Genomic DNA, 21192 nt, shown 5'->3' with positions numbered 1-21192 from the left:
TCGTTTGATTTGCCCGGTTTCGGAATTGCAATTATCTTTGTTCGCTTAAGTGAGAAAGGAATGTTACCTGACTGAAGTATATCATTAAAGAACATTGCAAGCCATTGTTTCGTGTATGCACCACTGTGTATCAAGAACTCTGGATGGATACCATCAAACCCAGGTGCTTTACCTGATTTCATTTCTTTCAGCGCATGTGTGATTTCAGAAATAAGTATTCTTGCTGAATATTCGGAGTTCGTTCTGTTCATTTGTTTTAATGCCCTTAAGTCTCTTTTCACGTTGGTAGTATGTGTTCGATCTCGTGGAGCTCTGGATAGAGATACTATATGGGAGGCAACCTTGTTAGGAGACATTTTAGACTCTCTGGATTCCAGCTGGTTAGCTCCTCCAATTTTCCGCAACAAGGACCATGCCTGCCGGCTTGATTTTTTGAAGTCAAGGTTTTCGACAGTCTTTATCCATTTTTGGCGTCTAGCTGTATCGATGTTGTGTAAAAGCTCATCGGCTATTTCTCGGTCACCACTTTCGAGAAACTTCGTGTATAAGTCTTCACATGTTTCAGTCCATCCAGGCACATATTCTTTGCGATACCCCCTAGGGATGGTTTTCTTGGCAGTGCTTATTACTGCGCCCACAAACCTCTCATAATGTTTGCTGGTTGGAGGGACCCAGCTCAAGGTCCGGTCTAGTTGTTCAGAGAATTTCTTCCAGTTTGCTTTTCTAAGATTCCACCTGGGTCGAGGATATGATCTAATTATTGGAATTGATATTCCGATGGTGATAAGCACCGGACGATGTTGAGTATGTGGGAAGTCTGCAAGGACACTTCTCGCAGTTGTTAGTGGTCTGTCATTGGTATCTTTTGAGACAAAACATAGGTCTGGGTTATATTCTTTTCTCCATGCATCATTATACGGAATATACGACATATGACACAAGCTCGAAACAAATGACTGTGAATGAAAAGCCCTATTAAAAAGTTCGCGCCAGCTTCGTGAACATGAAAAAGATTGTATGCAGCAAAGATTTGACATTGGCCCTCAGAATAAGGCTAATTAAATGTTATGTACACAGTGTACATATCACAATGTACAGGGTATATTGGATCTGATCATCAACCACTTATAGCAGATATTAAACTAAGATTAAAACGAATTCAGCGACAAAAACCAAAAACCAATGTACTTAACTTTAACGATATAAACATAAAACATAACATTAAAAAAGAATTTAACAATAGAATAAAAGACATCGGAGAACAACTAGAAAATCCAGAAGAACTATGGAGTAAATTTAAAAACCAAGTTAACGAAATCTTCTCAAACAATGATTATAGAAAAAACTTAATCAAGAAAAATAAATGAATGACAGACGACATCTTGAAATTGATGGAACAACGTCGACTGATGAAATTTAATGAAACAGAATATAGACACCTGCAGAGAAAAATAAAAAAGCAGATCAAATTAGCGAAAGAAAAATGGATGAGAGAAAGGTGCGACGTGTGCACGAAAAACTAAAAGAAATATGTAAGTAACATATTTAAAAAACGAGTTCCCTCTGTACTCGTTGACAATAATAACAAAATTATTGTAAATGAGCACGAAATAAGAAAAGAATGGCAGCAGAATTTAGAAAGACGATAACTGGTACATTTATTTATATTCCAGAGATGAATCGATTTCATTAATTGTGAATTTCTAGTACCGGTCATAGGCGTTCATTTTGGGTAGGTCAACAGTTATTTTCTAGCATAACTTTTTGTCTTTAATTTTTAAGCATTTTTGAGACTAGATTATTAAATTATGATTTATTCGAGTACCAAAAGTTACTCTTGCTTTAAGTTAGTAAAATACATCGTTTTTTTTTTAATTTTTCAATTTTTTTTTTTCAAATTCCACAAACGAAAAACTTTCAAATCGATTTTTCTAGAAAACGGTGTATCCTACCGACTTAAAGCAAGAGTAGCTTTTAGTACTATAATACCTCACAATTTAATAATCCAGTGTGAAAAATGCTTAAAAGTTAAGGACAAAAAAGTTATGCGATAAAATAACCGTTGCCCTACCCAAAACGGACGCCTATGACCGATACTAGAAATTCACAAAGGATGGAGTTGATTCATTTCTGGAAAGTAAATATGCATACCAATTTTTGTTTTTCTAAATGGAAGCGTTCTGGAGGTATTTAAGAAAAACTAATTACATGACGCCATCTTCAAAGAGCTCTGGCTCCCTTAGGAAGCATTTTCGGACTAGGTGAATTGGGTTAAATTGTCTTAAAATTATCTGAGGAATCTCCTGTCTTCGCTTGTCGGTATAGTTTCTGGACACCCTGTATATCAGAGTTGTTTGAAGATGATAGGAATAATGTAGCCGAATTCTACCAAAATTGTACTGACGGCCCAGAAATTATGAAATGCGAGGTAGAACACGCTATAAATAATGCTAAAATTAGGAAATCTTGTGGTCCAGATGATACACCAACTGAGTTGCTGAAAATAATAGAGGATAATAACATAAAAGTAGTAGTAAGACTTTTTAATTCAATATATAACACCGGAGTGAACAGCATGTAAAATTAATGCAAATACTAAAACATATCGGAATAGATGACAAGGGTCGTCATTAGGAGTGTCATTAAAAATTTGTACTGAAATCAAACTGCTATCTTAAAAATTGGAGATACCTACACCGATGAAATCTCCATAGAACGAGGGGTCAGACAATGGTGCATTTTGTCGCCAACATTGTTCAATATTTACTCGGACCAGTTATTTAAAAAGGCACTTGAGAGACAGCCATATGGAATAAAAATCAACGGCGAACTACTTAATGTGATTAGATATGCAGACGATATTGTAATTCTGTCAGATAGTATATTGAAGGTCTCCAAATTCTGCTTGATCGTATTCATGAGGTAGAAGAGGAAATGGGCATTAAAATAAACTAAAACAAAACCAAATTTTTAGTGTTTAGTCGTGACTCACATCCCGATGCAAAGCTTCAATTAAACGGAGTCACAAAATGACATATTTGGGAACTGTGATAACGGACCAACTTGATCCAGACATAGAAATAAAACGTAGAGTAGCAATGACTAAAACTACTTTTATGAAAAGGAAGTCATTTCTTTGCAATAATCATCTCAGTTTAAAACTAAGACAAAGAATGGTTAAGTGCTATGTTTGGTCCGTACTTTTGTATAGTGCAGAAGTGTGGACGCTAAAAGTATCGATCATGAACAAAATTGAACACTGGAAATGTGGATTCATAGACGAATCCTGAAGATACCTTGGACAGCAAGGAAAACTAATGAAGAAGTACTAAGGAGGGTCAACAAAGATATAGAGCTGCTTCTTCTTCTTTAAGTACCGTGCTCAAATTTTTAGGCGTGAGTAGCTTCCATAACAATTTGCCGATATCGTTCTCGATCTTGTGCGGCATGTAACAATTGATCTGCCGATAAGCCAGTCCATTGACGAAGGTCTCGGAGCCATGAATGTTTCTTTCGACCAATTTCTCTTTTTCCGTCGATCTTTCCATTGAGTATTAACTGCAGCATCCTGTATCTGCTACCTCTCATTATATGCCCCAGATATTCAAGTTTTCTCTTTTTTATCATCTTCATTAAGTCACCTTCGCCTTGACCTACTCTGTTTAAGACTTCTCTGTTAGAAATGCGTTGAACTCAAGATATTCTGAGCATTCTACGGTATGACCACATCTCAAAGGCTTCTAATTTGTTCATCATGTTAACCTTCATGATCCAGGTTTCACATCCATATAGTAATACAGGATACACATAACATTTTAGGAACTTGATTCTTAGTTGTAAGTTCAGCTGAGAGTTGCTCAGAATAGATCTAAGTTTCATAAATGCTCCTCTTGCAATTTCTATACGAGTTTTAATTTCTTCATCCGGATTTAGTGTCTCGTTTATCCAACATCCTAGGTATTTAAAATGGTTAACTTTTGTTATTGATTCATCACTGACAATTAGTTGCATAGGGCCGACGTCTTGTTTACTAACCACAAGTAACTTTGTCTTTGTTGCATTTATGTTAAGTCCGTTATTGGAGCATTCTCTAGTGACTCGATCTATAAGGAATTGAAGATCTTCGATGTTTTCAGCCATGATCGCGGTGTCGTCTGCATATTTTTTTTTTTTTTTTTTTATTAACATCCAAGTTTTTTTACAATCTGTTTTACAATGAAATAAGTAAAATTGTTTGTCTTTACAATTAGTCCTGTCGCCAGGGGGGGTACAACGGCCTTCTTAATTCAGATGGACTTACCCAAGTTTTTTTTATGTATTTTGACCCGTAGAACACGAATTTTTTGGGTAACAGTTGATCCGGATGTCGATAACATTGTTATAAACAAAGAAGTTGAGGAATTACATAACAGCGATTTCTCGCAAAACAAAACATTTTTTTGTATTTTTTGGGTCATTCTAACCAAAAAATGTTCCTACAAGTTTTTTCGTAGGATGCATAGTTTTCGAGATAAACGCGGTTGAACTTTCAAAAAATGGAAAAATTGCAATTTTTGAACCCGAATAACGTTTGAATAAAAAATAAAATAGCAATTCTGCTTACCGCCTTTAAAAGTTTAAGTCAAATTATATCTGTTTTGAATATTTGTATTGCTACAAATTTATTTTTTGATTGTTAAAAAAAGCTATAAACACATACTGTTTCCCGTGCCTAATACATGCGTTTTATTGCATGCTACTTAGAAATAGCCCCGCTTGCACTTTTACCTCCTCTACGTACTCGTTCGATTTTAAATGAGAAATCATTGAAACATCACTCAAGCACTAGGTGTTTATAGCTTTGTTTTAACAATAAAATAATACATTTTTGGCAATACAAATAATTAAAACCGATATAATTTGACTTGAACTTTCAAATGCGGTAAGCAGAATTGCTATTTTATTTTTTAATCAAAAGTTTTTCGGGTTCAAAAATTCCAATTTTTCGATTTTTTGAAAGTTCAACCTCGTTTATCACGAAAACTATGCATCCTACGAAAAAATTTGTAGGAACATTTTTTGGTTAAAATGGCCCAAAAAATACAAAAAAATGTTTTGTTTTGCGAGAAATCGCTGTTATGTGATTCCTCAACTTCTTGGTTTATAACAATCTTATCGACATCCGGATCAACTGTTACCCAAAAAATTCGTGTTCTACAGGTCAAAATACATAAAAAAAACTTGGGTAAGTCCATCTGAATACAGGAGGCCGTTGTACTCCCTCTGGCGACAGGACTAAATGGCAAAGAGATGTAAGGTCCAGTGACCAAAGCATCACGACACACACACATTACCTTGTTTACCGGTGAGATGCGCACATACACTGTTACGCGAGCACGAAAACTAAAACTAAAACTGGCACAGAACACAATGGCTGGACGCTGCTGAAGGCGTAGCTTCCTCTGCTGTAGGCTCTCAGGATCGGTTAGGTAGGTCCAAGGGATCATATCGCTTGAGAAGTATCGCATTATCTTAAGAAGTAGCTTGAGAGAGTGGCTCATGAGACTAATTAGTCTAAAGTCTTTACATGATGATGTATTAGGTTTTTTTGGGAGTGGAATAAATGTAGACTCTAACCATATCTGTGGCATCATTCCAGTCTCGTATATTATGGTTATAAATGTTTGTTAGTTGTGAGACATTGTCGTCATCCAGAAGTTTGAGCCAGTCTGATGGTACTTGGTCAGGGCCTGGAGATTTCCCATTTTTGCTCTGTTTGATGGCTTTCTCTACTTCCGCTTTTAAAATGCTAGGACCAGTATTCGTATACTTTGTGGTGTTAAGTGGTGGCCTCGTATCCAAGAAGAGCTCTTTTATATAGTTAGTCCATTCTTCCTTTTTTTCATCCAAGTCGAGAATTATTTTACCTTTGGAGTTTCTCATAAAGTAAGGAGTTCTTTTTCTCTGAGTGTAGGTAATTTCTTTAAGCTTTTTATGTATATTAAACTCGTCATGTTTTCTTTGTAGTTCTTCCATTTCACGACATCTTTGTTCCATCCAGTCCTCTTTTGCTCGCTTAACCTCGTACCTTATTTGTCGATATATCTCTCTATACCGAATCTCGTCTTTGTTTAGAGCTGCTAAAGACTGTTAAATATCGAAAAAGTCTTATCTGGGACATATAGTGAGGGTAAGTTGATATAAAATATTACAACTAATCCTTAAAGGCAAAATAGAGGGCCGTAGAGGTGTAAGAAGAAAACAAGTTCCTTGGTTAAAAAACATTCGAGAATAGACTCAGATACCAAATGCTGGACAATTATTCCATATTGTAGAAGATCGAGAAGCCTTCGCAATGGTGATCGCCAACGTTGGGTAATTCTGATATGGCACGTGAACAAGAAGAAGTACACAGTGTGCTTTACTATGGAGCAGGATCATGGATATTAAATCGAAATGTAATAAATCGACTTAATGTGTTTGAAACGTTGACATTTAGAAGAGTGTTAAAGATTTAATGGGTAGATAGAGTCACGAATATAGAAGTGTTATGAAGAATAAGCGGCAGAGAGAGGGAAATGGAAAACACAATAAAAGAAAGGAAATTACAATACCTCGGACATGTGATGATAGGAGAAAGATACAAAATCTTGAGACTCATAATTCAAGGATAAATAAAGGGTAGGAGAAGCGTAGTAAAGAGACGCATTTCATGGTTGAAGAACCTGAGAGAACGGTTTGATTGCAGCTTAAGACAATTGTTCAGAGCAGTTGCTTCGAAGGTCAAAATAGCCCTATAATTGTCAATCGTCGTCTCAGAGATGGCACTAAAGAAGAAGCTATTTACTGTTCCTTTAATAAAAAGTTTTAAAAAAAGTCTAAGTTTTCACTCTAATGGCATATAAAACAACATAATGCTATTCTACATCCCACCAGAATGAAAACAATGGGAGCCTTCTCTGGTTACACCTCCAAGGCTTCTACAATTTGCAAGCCATACGGATGCTGAGACTAAAGAAGATGAGGGAATTCTACAATTTACAATTCACGTCCCATCTGCTCAGCGCGGTAAAGTTCCAACGAGAATGGTTCCCTTCATACTCCACACAGAGTAAATGTAAATAAAAAATGAATAACCGTTTTCAATTTCGTTGCAAAACGAAAATACAGCCGAACCATAGTCTAGTCCAATCAAAGAGTGCTGCAAGCACCTCTACCGGTTTCGAAACTTATTAGTCTCTGATCAGGAAGCACTTATGCTGCTGATCCAACCTTATCCCTGATCCAACCAAAACAAACCCCAGCGTGCAGTCCCGGATTGCAACGAACGAAATGGCATAGATGCCCTAGCGGCAACTGCTAGCAAAAAGACTAAGTTTTCACTCTAATGGCATATAAAACAACATAATGCTATTCTACATCCCACCAGAATGAAAACAATGGGAACCTTCTCTGGTTACACCTCCGAGGCTTCTACAATTTGCAAGCCATACGGATGCTGAGACTAAGGAAGATGAGGGAATTCTACAATTTACAAGCAGTCTTTTTGCTATCAGTTGCCGCTAGGGCATCTATGCCATTTCGTTCGTTGCAATCCGGGACTGCACGCTGGGGTTTGTTTTGGTTGGATCAGGGAGAGCAGCATATGTGCCTTCTGATGAGAGACTAATAAGTTTCGAAACCGGTAGAGGTGCTTGCAGCACTCTCTGATTGGACTAGAATATGGTTCGGCTGTATTTTCGTTTTGCAACGAAATTGAAAATGGTTATTTATTTTTGATTTACATTTACTCTGTGTGGAGTATAAAGGGAACCATTCTCGTTGGAACTTTACCGAGCTGAGCAGATGGGACGTGAATTGTAAATTTTAGAATTCCCTCATCTTCCTTAGTCTCAGCATCCGTATGGCTTGCAAATTGTAGAAGCCTCGGAGGTGTAACCAGATAAGGTTCCCATTGTTTTCATTCTCGTGGGATGTAGAATAGCATTATGTTGTTTTATATGCCATTAGAGTGAAAACTTAGTCTTTTTGCTAGCAGTTGCCGCTAGGGCATCTATGCCATTTCGTTCGTTGCAATCCGGGACTGCACCCTGGGATTTGTTTTGGTTGGATCAGGGAGAGCAGCATATGTGCCTCCTGATGAGAGACTAATAAGTTTCGAAACCGGTAGAGGTGCTTGCAGCACTCTCTGATTGGACTAGAATATGGTTCGGCTGTATTTTCGTTTTGCAACGAAATTGAAAATGGTTATTTATTTTTAAAAAGTTTAAATTTTAGCAATTTGTACGAATTATCAAACATATTAATAGTACATGATCGTTCTTTCAAGCTTCGTTCATAAAAATGTAGTTTATATACAATATTAATCGAAAAGTTCTTAGTCTTATGTGCATACCCTACAAAAACATAAAATAAATCATTTTTGTTTTTTATTGCTTCTATTGTTTTTTATCAAAAAAGTAAATAAATTAAATTTCGAAGAATACATGTCTACTCGTTCTATCTAAATGTTTCGCAACAAAATCTATACAGCTTCCCTGATCCCGTATCTGCTACAGTATAATATTGGATTTCAAATATGTATATTTCTATATATTTTATCCGAGAGAAACTTTCAACAAAACGAAAATATAAAGATGAGTATATGGTGTTGAAAAGCCCATATTTTATTCAGGGATATAAATAGGTTTTTAGTAATGTAGAGAACACTGGGGTATTAGGACGATAACTGTAACTGGAGAGTCGAAAAAAGGATTGAATTCATATAGATATTTTTGCACTATTGTCTGCTCTATAATTCCTGACATAAAAATGCACTTTATCAGACCCATTAGTGAATGTAATATTTCCGAAATAAGTTTTAATAATAGAGTCAATAAAATTTCTTTAGGTAAAATACCTTTTTTAAAACAGTTGGTTTTAATAATGTGTTCCGTATGTTGTTTTATATTTTAGATTTGTGTAGTGTTAAATGGGTACATAGTTTTATTCGCACAATACATTTTTTGGAGGTTATTTTTGTAAAAATAGTTACATTACATCACTAAATTATTTCTATATAATACGATTTTCGTTAATAGTTTGTCTAGGCCTTCAAAAAACTTTACCATTCTTTACGTAGACTCAATCTGTTCTATATGCACAAAGACTTCACGGGAAGCTTAACAAATGCAATTTCATGCTCATATTAGAAGCAATTATTTTGTATATCTTCATGAGCTAATAACCAATTATTTCGATATCATTCTGTGCTCTCATATTTACGTTGGTATTTGGTGCGCATACATTATTTTCAAGACAGTAATTGACACAGGTTTTAAATGTCAACTAATTATAATATTTTTTAAATCTTTTATTTTCCCATAAATGTTCAGTTTTATAAAGGCTGGATATATAAACCGTCAATTACACTGACACATTGACCAGATATAGATATTAAGTGCAGTAATTCATATCTTTTAATTAGAAGGGAAAACCCTAATTAGGTCTGGATACCGCGTATGAAAAAAAAGTTGATTAATAGCAAGCTGAAAATTTGTTAATAGCTTAAGGGTGTCTAGTCGGATAAACTTTGATATATGGGAACACTGGAACAGGGGCAGTTTTAATTGTGGAACAGGTTAAAAATTTAAAACGGTCACACCACGAAAACGGCACATTTATTTTGTCCGACAGAACAGACTTAAAGTCTCCGAACAGAGATTAAACTCTCATGCAAAAATCAGACTGCTATTTATCACCAAATGGGCGTTTTAATGAGTGGAACATGTAGAATATGTCAAATGGCAGGAATTATGACAGGTGATAAATAGCAGTCTCATTCTTGCATGAGAGTTTAATCTCTGTTCGGAGAGTTTAAGTCTGTTCTGTCGGACAAAATAAATGTGCCGTTTTCGTGGTGTGACCGTTCCAAATTTTTAACCTGTTCCACAATTAAAACTGCCCCTGTTCCAGTGTTCTCATATATCAAAGTTTATCCGACTAGACACCCTTAAGCTATTAACAAATTTTCAGCTTGCTATTAATCAACTTTTTTTTCATACGCGGGATCCAGACCTAAATGTATGCCATAGTTTAAAAAATCTTACGAAAAAGAAAAAACTTCGTTCTGTGTGTAAAAGTAAAATATTTTTTAAAATTTAAAATTATCTAAATAGATTACAAAATCTCCAGAACAGTTTCGGTCTAGTCAGACCATCATCGGGTAAACTAGCCCACTTCTAGCTAAAACTAGTCCACTTTATGGTTGTTAAACCTCAGTTTGTTGGTCTGTATCACGAGTAACGGGAAAGTCGCTCAATTTTCGGACAGGGCAAGGCTCTTCTTCTTTAAGTGCCGCCTCCCAATCTTTATTCTACCTAGAACTGTATTTAAACCAATCTCTTAAATTCTTTAAACCATGACACTATCCTTCTTAATATCCTCCTTCCACCTCTTATCTTTCCCTGTATTATCAGTCTTAGCATTTAATATCGCTGTCCCCTCATTACGTGTCCCAGATATTGTAATTGCTATCCTATTCTAAGTATACTTCTGTAAGACCACATTTCAAGTGACTGTAGCTTATTTATGTGTTCTTGCTTCATTGTCCAGCTTTCAAGTCCATATTGCAGTAGCATCTGAAAGCTCTTACTCTGATTTCTAATCTAAGGCCTTTGTTGCAGATAATTATTTTTATTTTTAAAAACGCATTTCTTACTATTTCTATCCTAGCCCTTATTTCTGTTGTTTGATCATTATTGTCTGAACTCCAGGTTCCTAGGTATTTGTATGTATAATATCAACCCTTTTTATCGGTACATTTCTCAAATGTATGCTTGTTTGTATATTTGTTTGTTAGTTATTATCATGCATTTGGTCTTTATTATATTTATTTTTAGTCTATATTCTTCACAGAAGCTGTTAGTTTTTTTGCCTATCTATATAGTGTCGTCTGCCTATCTTAAGTTGTTATTAGATCTTCCATTAATTGTTATTCCTTCACTTTAAGATAGTAATGATTCCTAAAAAATGGCATCACTATATACACTAAAACTAAATAGTAATGGCGACATAATACATGCCTGATTTCAATTTCTGGACTGGGTTCGTTATCTATTACAATTTGTGCTCTTTGCTTCCAGTAAAGGTTGGTTATTATTCGTAGGTTCCTTTTGTCTATGTTTTTTTTCTTTAGAATTTGGACTAGTTTTGCAGGTCTTACTTTGTCAAACGCCTTTTCAATATCAACGTAACATACATTCACATCCACGTTCATATTCATGCATCTTTACAGTGGCGTAGCTAGCCCCACAGGGGCCCCCTATCAAAGTTTGTCGCGGGGCCCTTTTCCACGACTGATATGGGATAGTGCTAAAAAAATGTTCAACAAAAGCAGCAAAAACGAGTGTATAGAATAGAATAGAGTAGAATAGAATAGAATAGAATAGAATAGAATAGAATAGAATAGAATAGAATAGAATAGAATAGAATAGAATAGAATAGAATAGAATAGAATAGAATAGAATAGAATAGAATAGAATAGAATAGAATAGAATAGAATAGAATAGAATAGAATAGAATAGAATAGAATAGAATAGAATAGAATAGAATAGAATAGAATAGAATAGAATAGAATAGAATAGAATAGAATAGAATAGAATAGAATAGAATAGAATAGAATAGAATAGAATAGAATAGAATAGAATAGAATAGAATAGAATAGAATAGAATAGAATAGAAATATACTTTATTGTCACTGAAAATTTTACAATTTTATAGACAAAGCGTAGGTACAAAGACTAGGAAAAAAACAACAAAAAATACAGTTTAGTGAAATTACACAAATCGTCATTATTATTACAAAATAAAAGGTAATGAAATAAAGCAATACAAGGTGTTTCATTAATCATTATAAATATTATAACTGTAGATTTCTTAGCTCAAAATACTACGGTTTAACACAAATCACCTCCGAAAAGGCTTCCTAAGGGAGCTGCAGCTCTTTGAAGATGGTGCCTTTTAATTAGTTTTTTTTTAAATACCTCTAGAACACATCATCTATTTAGAAAAACTTAAACTGGTACGGCTATTTATCTTACAGAGATGAATTTATTTCATAAATTGCGAATTTCTAGTACCGGTCATATGAGTCCTCTTTGGGTAGGGCAACGGTTATTTTATCGCATACCTTTTTTGTCTTTAACTTTTAAGCATTTTTTACACTAAATTATTAAATTATGTGGTATTCTAGCACTAAAACTTGCTCTTACTTTAAGTCGGTAGGATACACCGTTTTCTAGAAAAAACGATTTGAAATTTTTTCGTTTTTTGAATTTGATCAAAATTTAAAAAAAATTCAAAAAAAAAACTGTATTTTACCGACCAAAGAAGAGTAACTTTTAGTACTAGAATACCTCATAATTTAATAACCTAGTGTCAAAATTGTTTCAAAATTAAAGACACAAAAATAATGCGATAAAATAACGGTTGACCTACTCAAAACGGACGCATATGACCCGTACTAGAAATTCGCAATTGATGAAATCGATTCATCTCTGGAATAAACATACCAGTTTTCGTATTTTGTTTTCATAGTTTTTTTGAAAATTTTTCTCACATTAAAAAACACAAAATTTTCAAATCGACATTTCTAGAAAACGATGTATCCTACCGACAAAGCAAGAGTACCTTTTATTACTAGAATGCCTCACAATTTAATAATCTAGTGTCAAAAAGGCTTAAAAGTTAAAGATAAAAAAGAAAGATAATTAGGCGTACCAGTTTTGGTTTCTTTGAAAGAAGCGTTTTGGAGGTATTTAAAAAAAATTAATTACAAGACGCCTTTTTCAAAAAACTCTAGCTTCTGTAAGAAGCATTTTCAGACTAGGTGATTTGGGTTAAATCTTAATACATATTTTGAGCCCAGGAATCTGCAGTTAAATTATTTCCAATTATTAATGAAACACCCTGTATATTGCGAAATTTAAATAAATTGCAAATTGCATAATACAACCTTAGGAACTAATAAGTTCAGCGTATAACACTCAAATATAGATAATAATAATAAATCTAATAAACTCTAATAATCCAAAGTTGAAAAACAGATTTTAATTGAGACTCATTTTTTTAAAACAGATTCAATTTTTTCAGGCCAAGGGCGAATGGACATTGAAAAGGAACGAAAACAAAGAATCTCTGTTCTTGAACGGCGGCCGGGCGAGCGACCGGCAAATAGATATACATAAATACATACAATAATTAGATAAAGAACAGATTACACGAAAATATACGCAAACAATACACAGTGTTTCAATGTTTCAACTTATCAAGGGTTAAGCGATTACAAATATTGCAATTTCGCATTAACATTTTAAAATGTCTCAGAAGTAGCTTGGAAATAAAAAACCTCTGTTGTTATAGAACGGCAAGAGCCAGAAAATAGATAGGTACCTGTACAGTACATAAATATAGTTTATAATAAAGAATCCATTACACGAAAATGTCGATATCTTAATAGTCCATTAAAATGTTACATTGTTTAGGCCGTACCTTGCATTTCTTAGAGGAGTCAATTTTATTTCTTTAGTGTGTAGGGGGGATCAGTAGAAGCTTAAGTTCAAGTTTTTGGGGTCGCCATCCTTGTCCCCCGGTCGCCATCTTGGAAATGGGGTGCAACGGGGTTTCGCGCTATATCTCGTAAACTACCAACCCTACAGAAAATCTAATTGAACATAAAATGCAGCAAATTAAATTTTCCACAATTTTGTTTTTATTACTTTTTATCGTCAAGTGACCAACAAAAAAGATATAACCAAAAATATGTAATTTTTTTTTAACAAGTTTCCTTTTGGATGTTATAACTTTTTTGCAGTTCATTTTAAAATAAAATAACATTATAGAAATTTTGTAGAGGGTTTTTCAGCGAACAATTTCCACTATAAAATTGTTTACTTCCGTTTATTTATATAGGTTTTACAGCGCTCCAAACTTGACCAGATTCTCGAGTGCTCATAGGGATACAATAAAAACAAAAGTTAGGCTTACTTTTCTGTCTCGAATGCTCATAGGGATACAACAAAAACAAAAGTTAGGCTTACTTTTCTGTCTATATATATATATATTTTTTATTCATACAATTTATTATGATTTTAACATTCCTATGCTATTATTAATCTGTTTTTGACCTTTCTTCCCACTATAAAATTTATAACTCGAAGCATATATAGAAAAGGCCCAAGAAGTTGTTTGAGGAAAAATTCGCCGCTTCAGAAGAAGAATGACGCAACCGCAAAATGCAAAATTCAAGCAGAGCAAAAAAAACGATTTTTGATATCAAAATCATAAAATATGATAAAAATTAACCATTCACCACACCGTGGTCAGGATCTCGAGATATAAGCGTTTTTTGGGGTGTGCCGCTTGTATATGAAGTAACATAACTTTTTTCCTATTATATATTTTGACTTAAAATTTTCCAAAAAACTTCTTCATAAACAATATTTTATTGTTGTGTTGGTTAAAATTATAAACTAAAAAGTTTGTCACTCAACTTTTTTAAGTAAACATAAAACGAACGAAATATGATGACAAAATGTTAATAAATTAACAACTCCTTTGTAATGTGTTTAAACATTTTGGACAAATTTCATTGTTATCTACATACTTCAAAGATGACACAGTAAAATTTTTAAAAGGAAATATTTACAGCGACCAAAGATACAGCGAGGTAAATTTGAAAAATCATCAAAATTGATTTTTGGCATTTTTGTATAAAATTTATTTTTTTAACATGTTCCACCAACTCTAGATAAAAATAAACTTCATATTCGGATTTAGCGACCTCGAAAACATAAAAATAGACCAAAATTGATTATTCACCTTAAATTTGATTTTCGTGGTTGGCATAACGGTTAATGCCGCTCGTCTAATATATAGATAGAAAAGCATTATTTTTCTACGAGAATTCAAGAATTTGGTCAAGTTTTGAGAGCTGTAAAACCTAGATAATAAATTAAACAACTTTATAGTGAAAATTGTTTATTGAAAAATGCTCTACAAAATCGCTATGATGTTATTTTATTGTGAAATGAACGTAAAAAAAGTTATAACCTCCAAAAGAAAATTTCTTACAAAATTTTCTCTTATTTTTGTTTATAACTTTTTTGTTGGTCACTTTACGATAAAAAGTAATAGATATAAAATTGTAGAAAATTTAATTTGCTTCATTTTATGTTAAATTAAATTTTCTATAGGGTAGCTAGTTTACGAGATACAGCGCGAAAGCCCTTTGCACCTCTTTTTCCAAGATGGCGGCCGGGGGACAAGGGCCTCAACCCCAAAAACTTGAACTTAAGCTTTCACTGAGCCCCCCTACACATTAAAAAAAATAAAATTGACTCCTCTAAGAAATGCACACTAAATGTAACCTTTCAATGAACTATAACAATATTTGTACACTGTTTCAAAGCGTTTTAATAGTAAAATAATTGCAGAATATTTTGTTCAATTGTTTGAATAGAATTTTGTTTCGACATGCCGCGTTGGGGCACCTGAATGACGGGGGCCCCGTATAACTGATACGGCTGATACGGCGGTAGCTACGCCTCTCTGGTTCCTAGCCAGTTTCTGAACCAAAACTAACGATTATCTATTTCTTCTTCCGTTTTTTAAAGTTATACTTCTTTACGATCGAGGGTTAAATTTTATACTTGCCTGTTTGTAGTTCGTTGCTAATCTTTCAAATTATGTATGTATCAGCGCAAATGAGTCATTAAAAGAATATATTAGTGTTTTTAGTAAATGTATTATTTATTATAATTTTTTGTGTCTTCGGATAATAGTCTTCCTCGGGAATAAAATATTTTATAATAATAGTAAGTATATTTACTTTAAATTTTAAAGTATTTTTTCACTTGTTCTATTGAATTTGTCAGTATGTATGAGAAATATGCGGAGATGAGAGAATAAGACCGTCCAATACTAAAATTGGAACCTGGAATGTTCAGAGCATGTTTCAGCCTGGTAAGATGCACAATACAATTCAAGAGATGAACAGGTTGAATATTGATATACTGATATTGATATTGATAACTTCATTATCACAAACACAGTTTTCAAACTACCCAACAGACGACTGTATACATGGCGATCGCCCGCAGATTCATCGGAGAAAGTAGTTAGGAACCAGATAGACTACATTATGATAAACGAAAGATACCGTAATGCTGTTAAAGCCGTGAAAGCATATCCCGCAGCAGACGTGGCCTCAGACCACAACCCACTTATCGCCAAAATTAAACTCACACTTAAAAATGTTAAAAGAAATCAGAGAACAGCTACAATAGACATAAGCAAGCTTAAAGAACCCAACGTAAAAGAATGTCTTCAACACGAACTGCATAAGAACTGTAGAGATCTGAACATAGACACCAATGACATTGACGAGCACTGGGAGCAACTAAAACATTGCATACTAGAACCTTGTAAAGATATACTAAAGACTTCCACAAGGAGAAAAGAGGAATGGATGAATGACGAGATACTGAATATGATGGAACAACGGAGACAATATAAGAACAAAAATGACAATAAATACAGGGTGATTAACCACGAGATAAGGAAGATGATAAAGCAGGCAAAAGAAAAACACTTTGAAGAGAAATGCAAAGAGATCGAGGATCTACAAAAAAGATACGATCTATTTAACCTACATAAGAAAGTCAAAGAAATGGCTGGACTAAGAAAGCAAAATCTAACTGGTAAACTTCTGGATAGACACGGGGTCGCTATAACAGAGACCGATGAGAAAGTACAACGTTGGGCAGAATACATCGCTGAACTGTTCGATGATGAAAGAGGGTACCTGGAACACATAGAACTTACTTCAGGAGAAATAGGTCCATATATTACAACGGAAGAAATAATACATGCGTTAAAAACAATGAAGAACAGAAAAAGCCCAGGACCTGACATGCTTCCTATCGACCTTTTAAAAATTATAGATGAGCAGCATATTGATATTTTAGTGGTACTCTTGAACAAAATTTATAGCTCAGGCACATTACCCAAAGAATGGTTGACGTCGATCTTTATTTGCCTCCCTAAAAAGAAAAACGCACGAGAATGTGACGACTACCGCACCATTAGTTTGATGTCCCATGTGCTAAAGTTGCTGCTGAAAGTCATCCATAACCGAATATATCATAAACTAGACATAGACATTAATGATACGCAATTTGGGTTTCGCAAAGGCCTGGGAACTCGTGAAGCTCTTTTTTCACTTAACATACTTATACAAAGGTGCCTGGACGTCAATCAAGATATATATGCGTGTTTTATTGACTATAATAAAGCATTCGACAAAGTACAACATGAACAATTAATGCATGTTCTGGAATCAAGGAAGCTGGACTACAATGACCTCAGGATTATATCGAATATGTACTATAAGCAACGAGCAAAAGTACGTGTTAACGATCAGCTGTCGGACGAAATTGAAATCAGACGTGGAGTGAGACAGGGATGCGTGTTGTCGCGGGTTCTTTTTAATGCCTACTCGGAAGAGATCTCGAAAAAAGCTCTGGATGGTGAAACAGCTGGAATAAAGGTAAATGGAGTTCCCATTAACAACATTAGATATGCGGATGACACTGCCATCTTAGCTGAAAATATTGGGGATCTTCAGAGGCTGGTGACCAGAATAGCAGAGTTTGGAGAAGAATACGGGCTAACAATGAATGTCAAGAAGACAAAGTTTATGAGAATATCGAAAACTCAAAGAAATAACGAAAATCTCGTCATCAACGGATCCAATATCGAACGAGTCGATCAATATGCATACCTTGGAACAATGATCAACTCCACAGGAGATTACTTACAGGAAATCAAAATCAGGATAGAAAAGGCTAGAGCAAATTTTAACAAAATGAGGAAAGTGCTCTGCACAAGAGATTTGAAGTTGGAGCTAAGAGTTAGGTTGGCTAGGTGCTACGTTTTCTCGACTCTGTTTTATGGAATGGAAGCTTGGACCTTGAATGCTGCATCAATGAAAAAACTAGAATCATTCGAGCTGTAGGTGTACAGAAGAATTCTGAAAATATCGTGGACAGAACACGTTACAAACAAAGAGGTTCTGAGAAGGATGAATAAAGAAATGGAAATCCTAAATACCATCAAAACAAGAAAATTGGAATATCTCGGACATATTACACGTGGAGAGAGATACAGCTTGCTCCAATTGATTATGCAGGGAAAGATTCAAGGAAAGAGAAGCATAGGGCGACGCAGAATATCGTGGCTGCGCAACCTGAGAGAGTGGTACGGATGTACATCAAATGAACTTTTCAGAGCAGCCATTTCTAAAATACGAATAGCTATGATGATTGCCGACCTCCGCCGCGGAGATGGCACTTAAAGAAGAAGATGAGAAATATTGTAAGCTGTCAAAGCAAGGGGAGTTTGGCTCGCGGTAGCGCGTTCGACCGGAGATCGAGAGATCCCTGGTTCAATTCCGTGTGTTATCTAACTTTTTTTTATTTTTAGTATTGTTTTAGTAAAAATTTTTGGAAAGTAGTAAGTAAAAATTAGTTTAATCTTTAATACAAATAACCTGTTGAAAGTATATTTATTTCGTTGAAATCATATAATATAAGTACCGATAACTTCTTACGTGCGTACAAAGTACACACACATCCTTTTTTTTATTTATACGACCATCTATTATTTTTAAGAATAACTTGAGAACATGACTTATTAGTGATATTGGGCCATCTATGTTCCCTTAAAATGAGTTCAGTAACATTGACTTAGTGTCGATTCAATTTTCGACTTATCGACAAAAATCGACTTAGTGTCGACTAGACCGAAAACGTTGTGGAGATTTTGTAATCCATTTAGATGATTTTAAAGTTTTTTAAATAAGAAATATACCATTTTACACACGAAGTTTTTTACTTATTTGTAAGTTTTCTTACCTTTTAGTTCTTGAGAACTGCTTATAAAAATTGCTAACGAGGAAACACTTGTGTATGCTATGTTTTGAAGTAATTTTAATATTATGAAGTTCTGTCAAATTTTAAAATTTAATTAACCAAATTTATTTCAAGCTGTGGTAGTTCAACACAACTGACAAATAGCTTTTAATAAAATAAAAGCAGAATGTACTTTCGGTATACACGATATTCTCAATTCCGGAGCTATTTACATATTATTGACGCCATTTCTATTTCTTCCAGACAAGTCCCGACCGCAATACAACCACAAGTGTTCTAACATTCGTACCGACAGTTGAAGATGGTGGAAAATACTTGTCGTGCCGAGGACAACAGCCTCATATCCATGATAGTGGAAGAGAAGACGGTTGGAAACTCGATATTCATCGTAAGTTCAATTATAATAATTTTTACTTTTTATATATTCTAATCGAAAGCTATAAAAATTGTTTTCAATAGTTTCAGCGGTAGAACGTTTTATTTATACAGGGTGTAACAAAAATGCAGGTCATAAATTAAATAACATACTCTGGGACCAAAAATAGTTCGATTGACCCTAACTTACTTTAGTACAAATGTGCACATAAAAAAGTTATAGCCCTTTGAAGTTACAAAAAGAAAATCAACTTTTTCCAATATATCGAAAACTATTAAAGATTTTTTAATAAAAATGAACATATGGTAATACTATTGTAGGGATATCCCAAAAAAATAATAAAAGTCAAATTTTTACGCCCCATAAAAATTTTATGGGCGTTTTGTTCCCTTAAACCGCACCAAACTTTTGTGTATGTTCTAATTAAATTATTTCAGCGGTACCATTAGTTAAACACAATGTTTTTAAAACTTCTTTGCCTCTTGGTATTTTTTCGATAAGCTAGTTTTTATAGAGATGCGGCTTCTTTTTTAATATGTTTACGTAAAGGTTTTAAGGGGTTTTGTTCCCTTAAACGCCCCAAATGTTTGTGTACGTTCCAATTAAATTATTATTGTGGTACCATTCGTTAAACACAATTTTTTAAAACTTTTTTGCCTCCTATTATTTTTTCGATAAACGATTCTTTATCGAGATATTAATATGTTTCAAAACATGCCTAAAACATGTAAATTCACAATAAATTTTCATATTATTACCAGGTCCCTATAATCTTAATTACCATGTAAAATTTTGTGTTGGATTCTACAAATGTTCAAAATATCTCAATAAAAACTGACTTATCTAAAAATTACAAAGAGACTAAAAAGTTTTAAAAACATTTTGTCTGACTAATGGTACCACAAGCATAATTTAATTGGAACGTACACAAATATTTTGGGGAGTTTAAGGGAACAAAACCCTCATAATTTTTTTATGGGTTGCACAAATTTCACTTTTATTTCTTTTTAAAGATATTCCTTCCATAGCAATGCCACATTTTCCATTTTCAATGAAAAAAATCTACTAGTTTTCAATATACTGAAAAAAATCAATTTTTATTTTGTAACTTCAAGGGGCTATAACTTTTTTATATGCACATTTGTACTAAGGTAAGTTAGGTTTAATCAAACTATTTTTGGTCCCAGAACATTTGATTTAATTTATGACATGTATTTTTGTTACACCCTGTATATTTTGCTGGTATTTTAATAAAAGTATAGGAAACGGATATTGAGAGCCATTACAAAGAAAATAACATATGTGTGCAAATCCGTACTGGCCCACCGGCTCACCGGTCTGCACGCTTTTGTTAGCATCCATCCATAAGAAGTGGTACGCTGAAAAAAAAAATTTGAACATTTACCCAAAGATTATGTAGCTACCGTTCCCCTACACTATAACTACCTCGGCACCGTATTAAATGAAGAATGGACCAACAACCAAGAAATAACAGCGCGCATCGGAGAAGCTGGATCCACCTTCAATCGGATATGTGCAGAGACTCGTACCTTGAACTTATATGTATAAGATTGGAAGCATTTGAGATGTGGCTATATAGGAGATTACTTAAAATCCCATGGACTGACCGAGTCACAAATGAGGAGATCCTCGGAATAATGAAGAAGAGCCGAGGGGAACTGAGTACTGACCTTCATCAAATCTTGAAAATTACAATAGTTCGGACACATTATGTGAAATGAATCCAGATAGTTTCTCTTAAACATCATCCTGCATGGAAAACTATTTGGAAAGCGAGATCCAGAAAGAAGAAGGACATGCTGGTTAGATAATCTCGGTTCTGGTTAAATATATTTTTGTAGCTTT

General features: G+C 34.1%; 1 protein-coding gene across 1 annotated transcript in view; it reads left to right on the top strand.

Annotated features, from left to right (window-relative positions):
* LOC114343069 (uncharacterized) overlaps positions 1–21192 on the top strand; it is a 452597-nt gene that overhangs the window by 206295 nt on the left and 225110 nt on the right. The window contains exon 3 of the mRNA XM_050652913.1: positions 19194–19338. Within this exon, the coding sequence (XP_050508870.1) occupies positions 19194–19338 (145 nt within the window). The remainder of the gene's footprint in view (positions 1–19193; positions 19339–21192) is intronic.

Source organism: Diabrotica virgifera, chromosome 6 (genome assembly GCF_917563875.1).
Source record: "Diabrotica virgifera virgifera chromosome 6, PGI_DIABVI_V3a".
Lineage (NCBI taxonomy): Eukaryota > Metazoa > Arthropoda > Insecta > Coleoptera > Chrysomelidae > Diabrotica > Diabrotica virgifera.
Note: the sequence above shows the minus strand (reverse complement) of the source record. Positions and strands in the feature narration are given on the sequence as shown.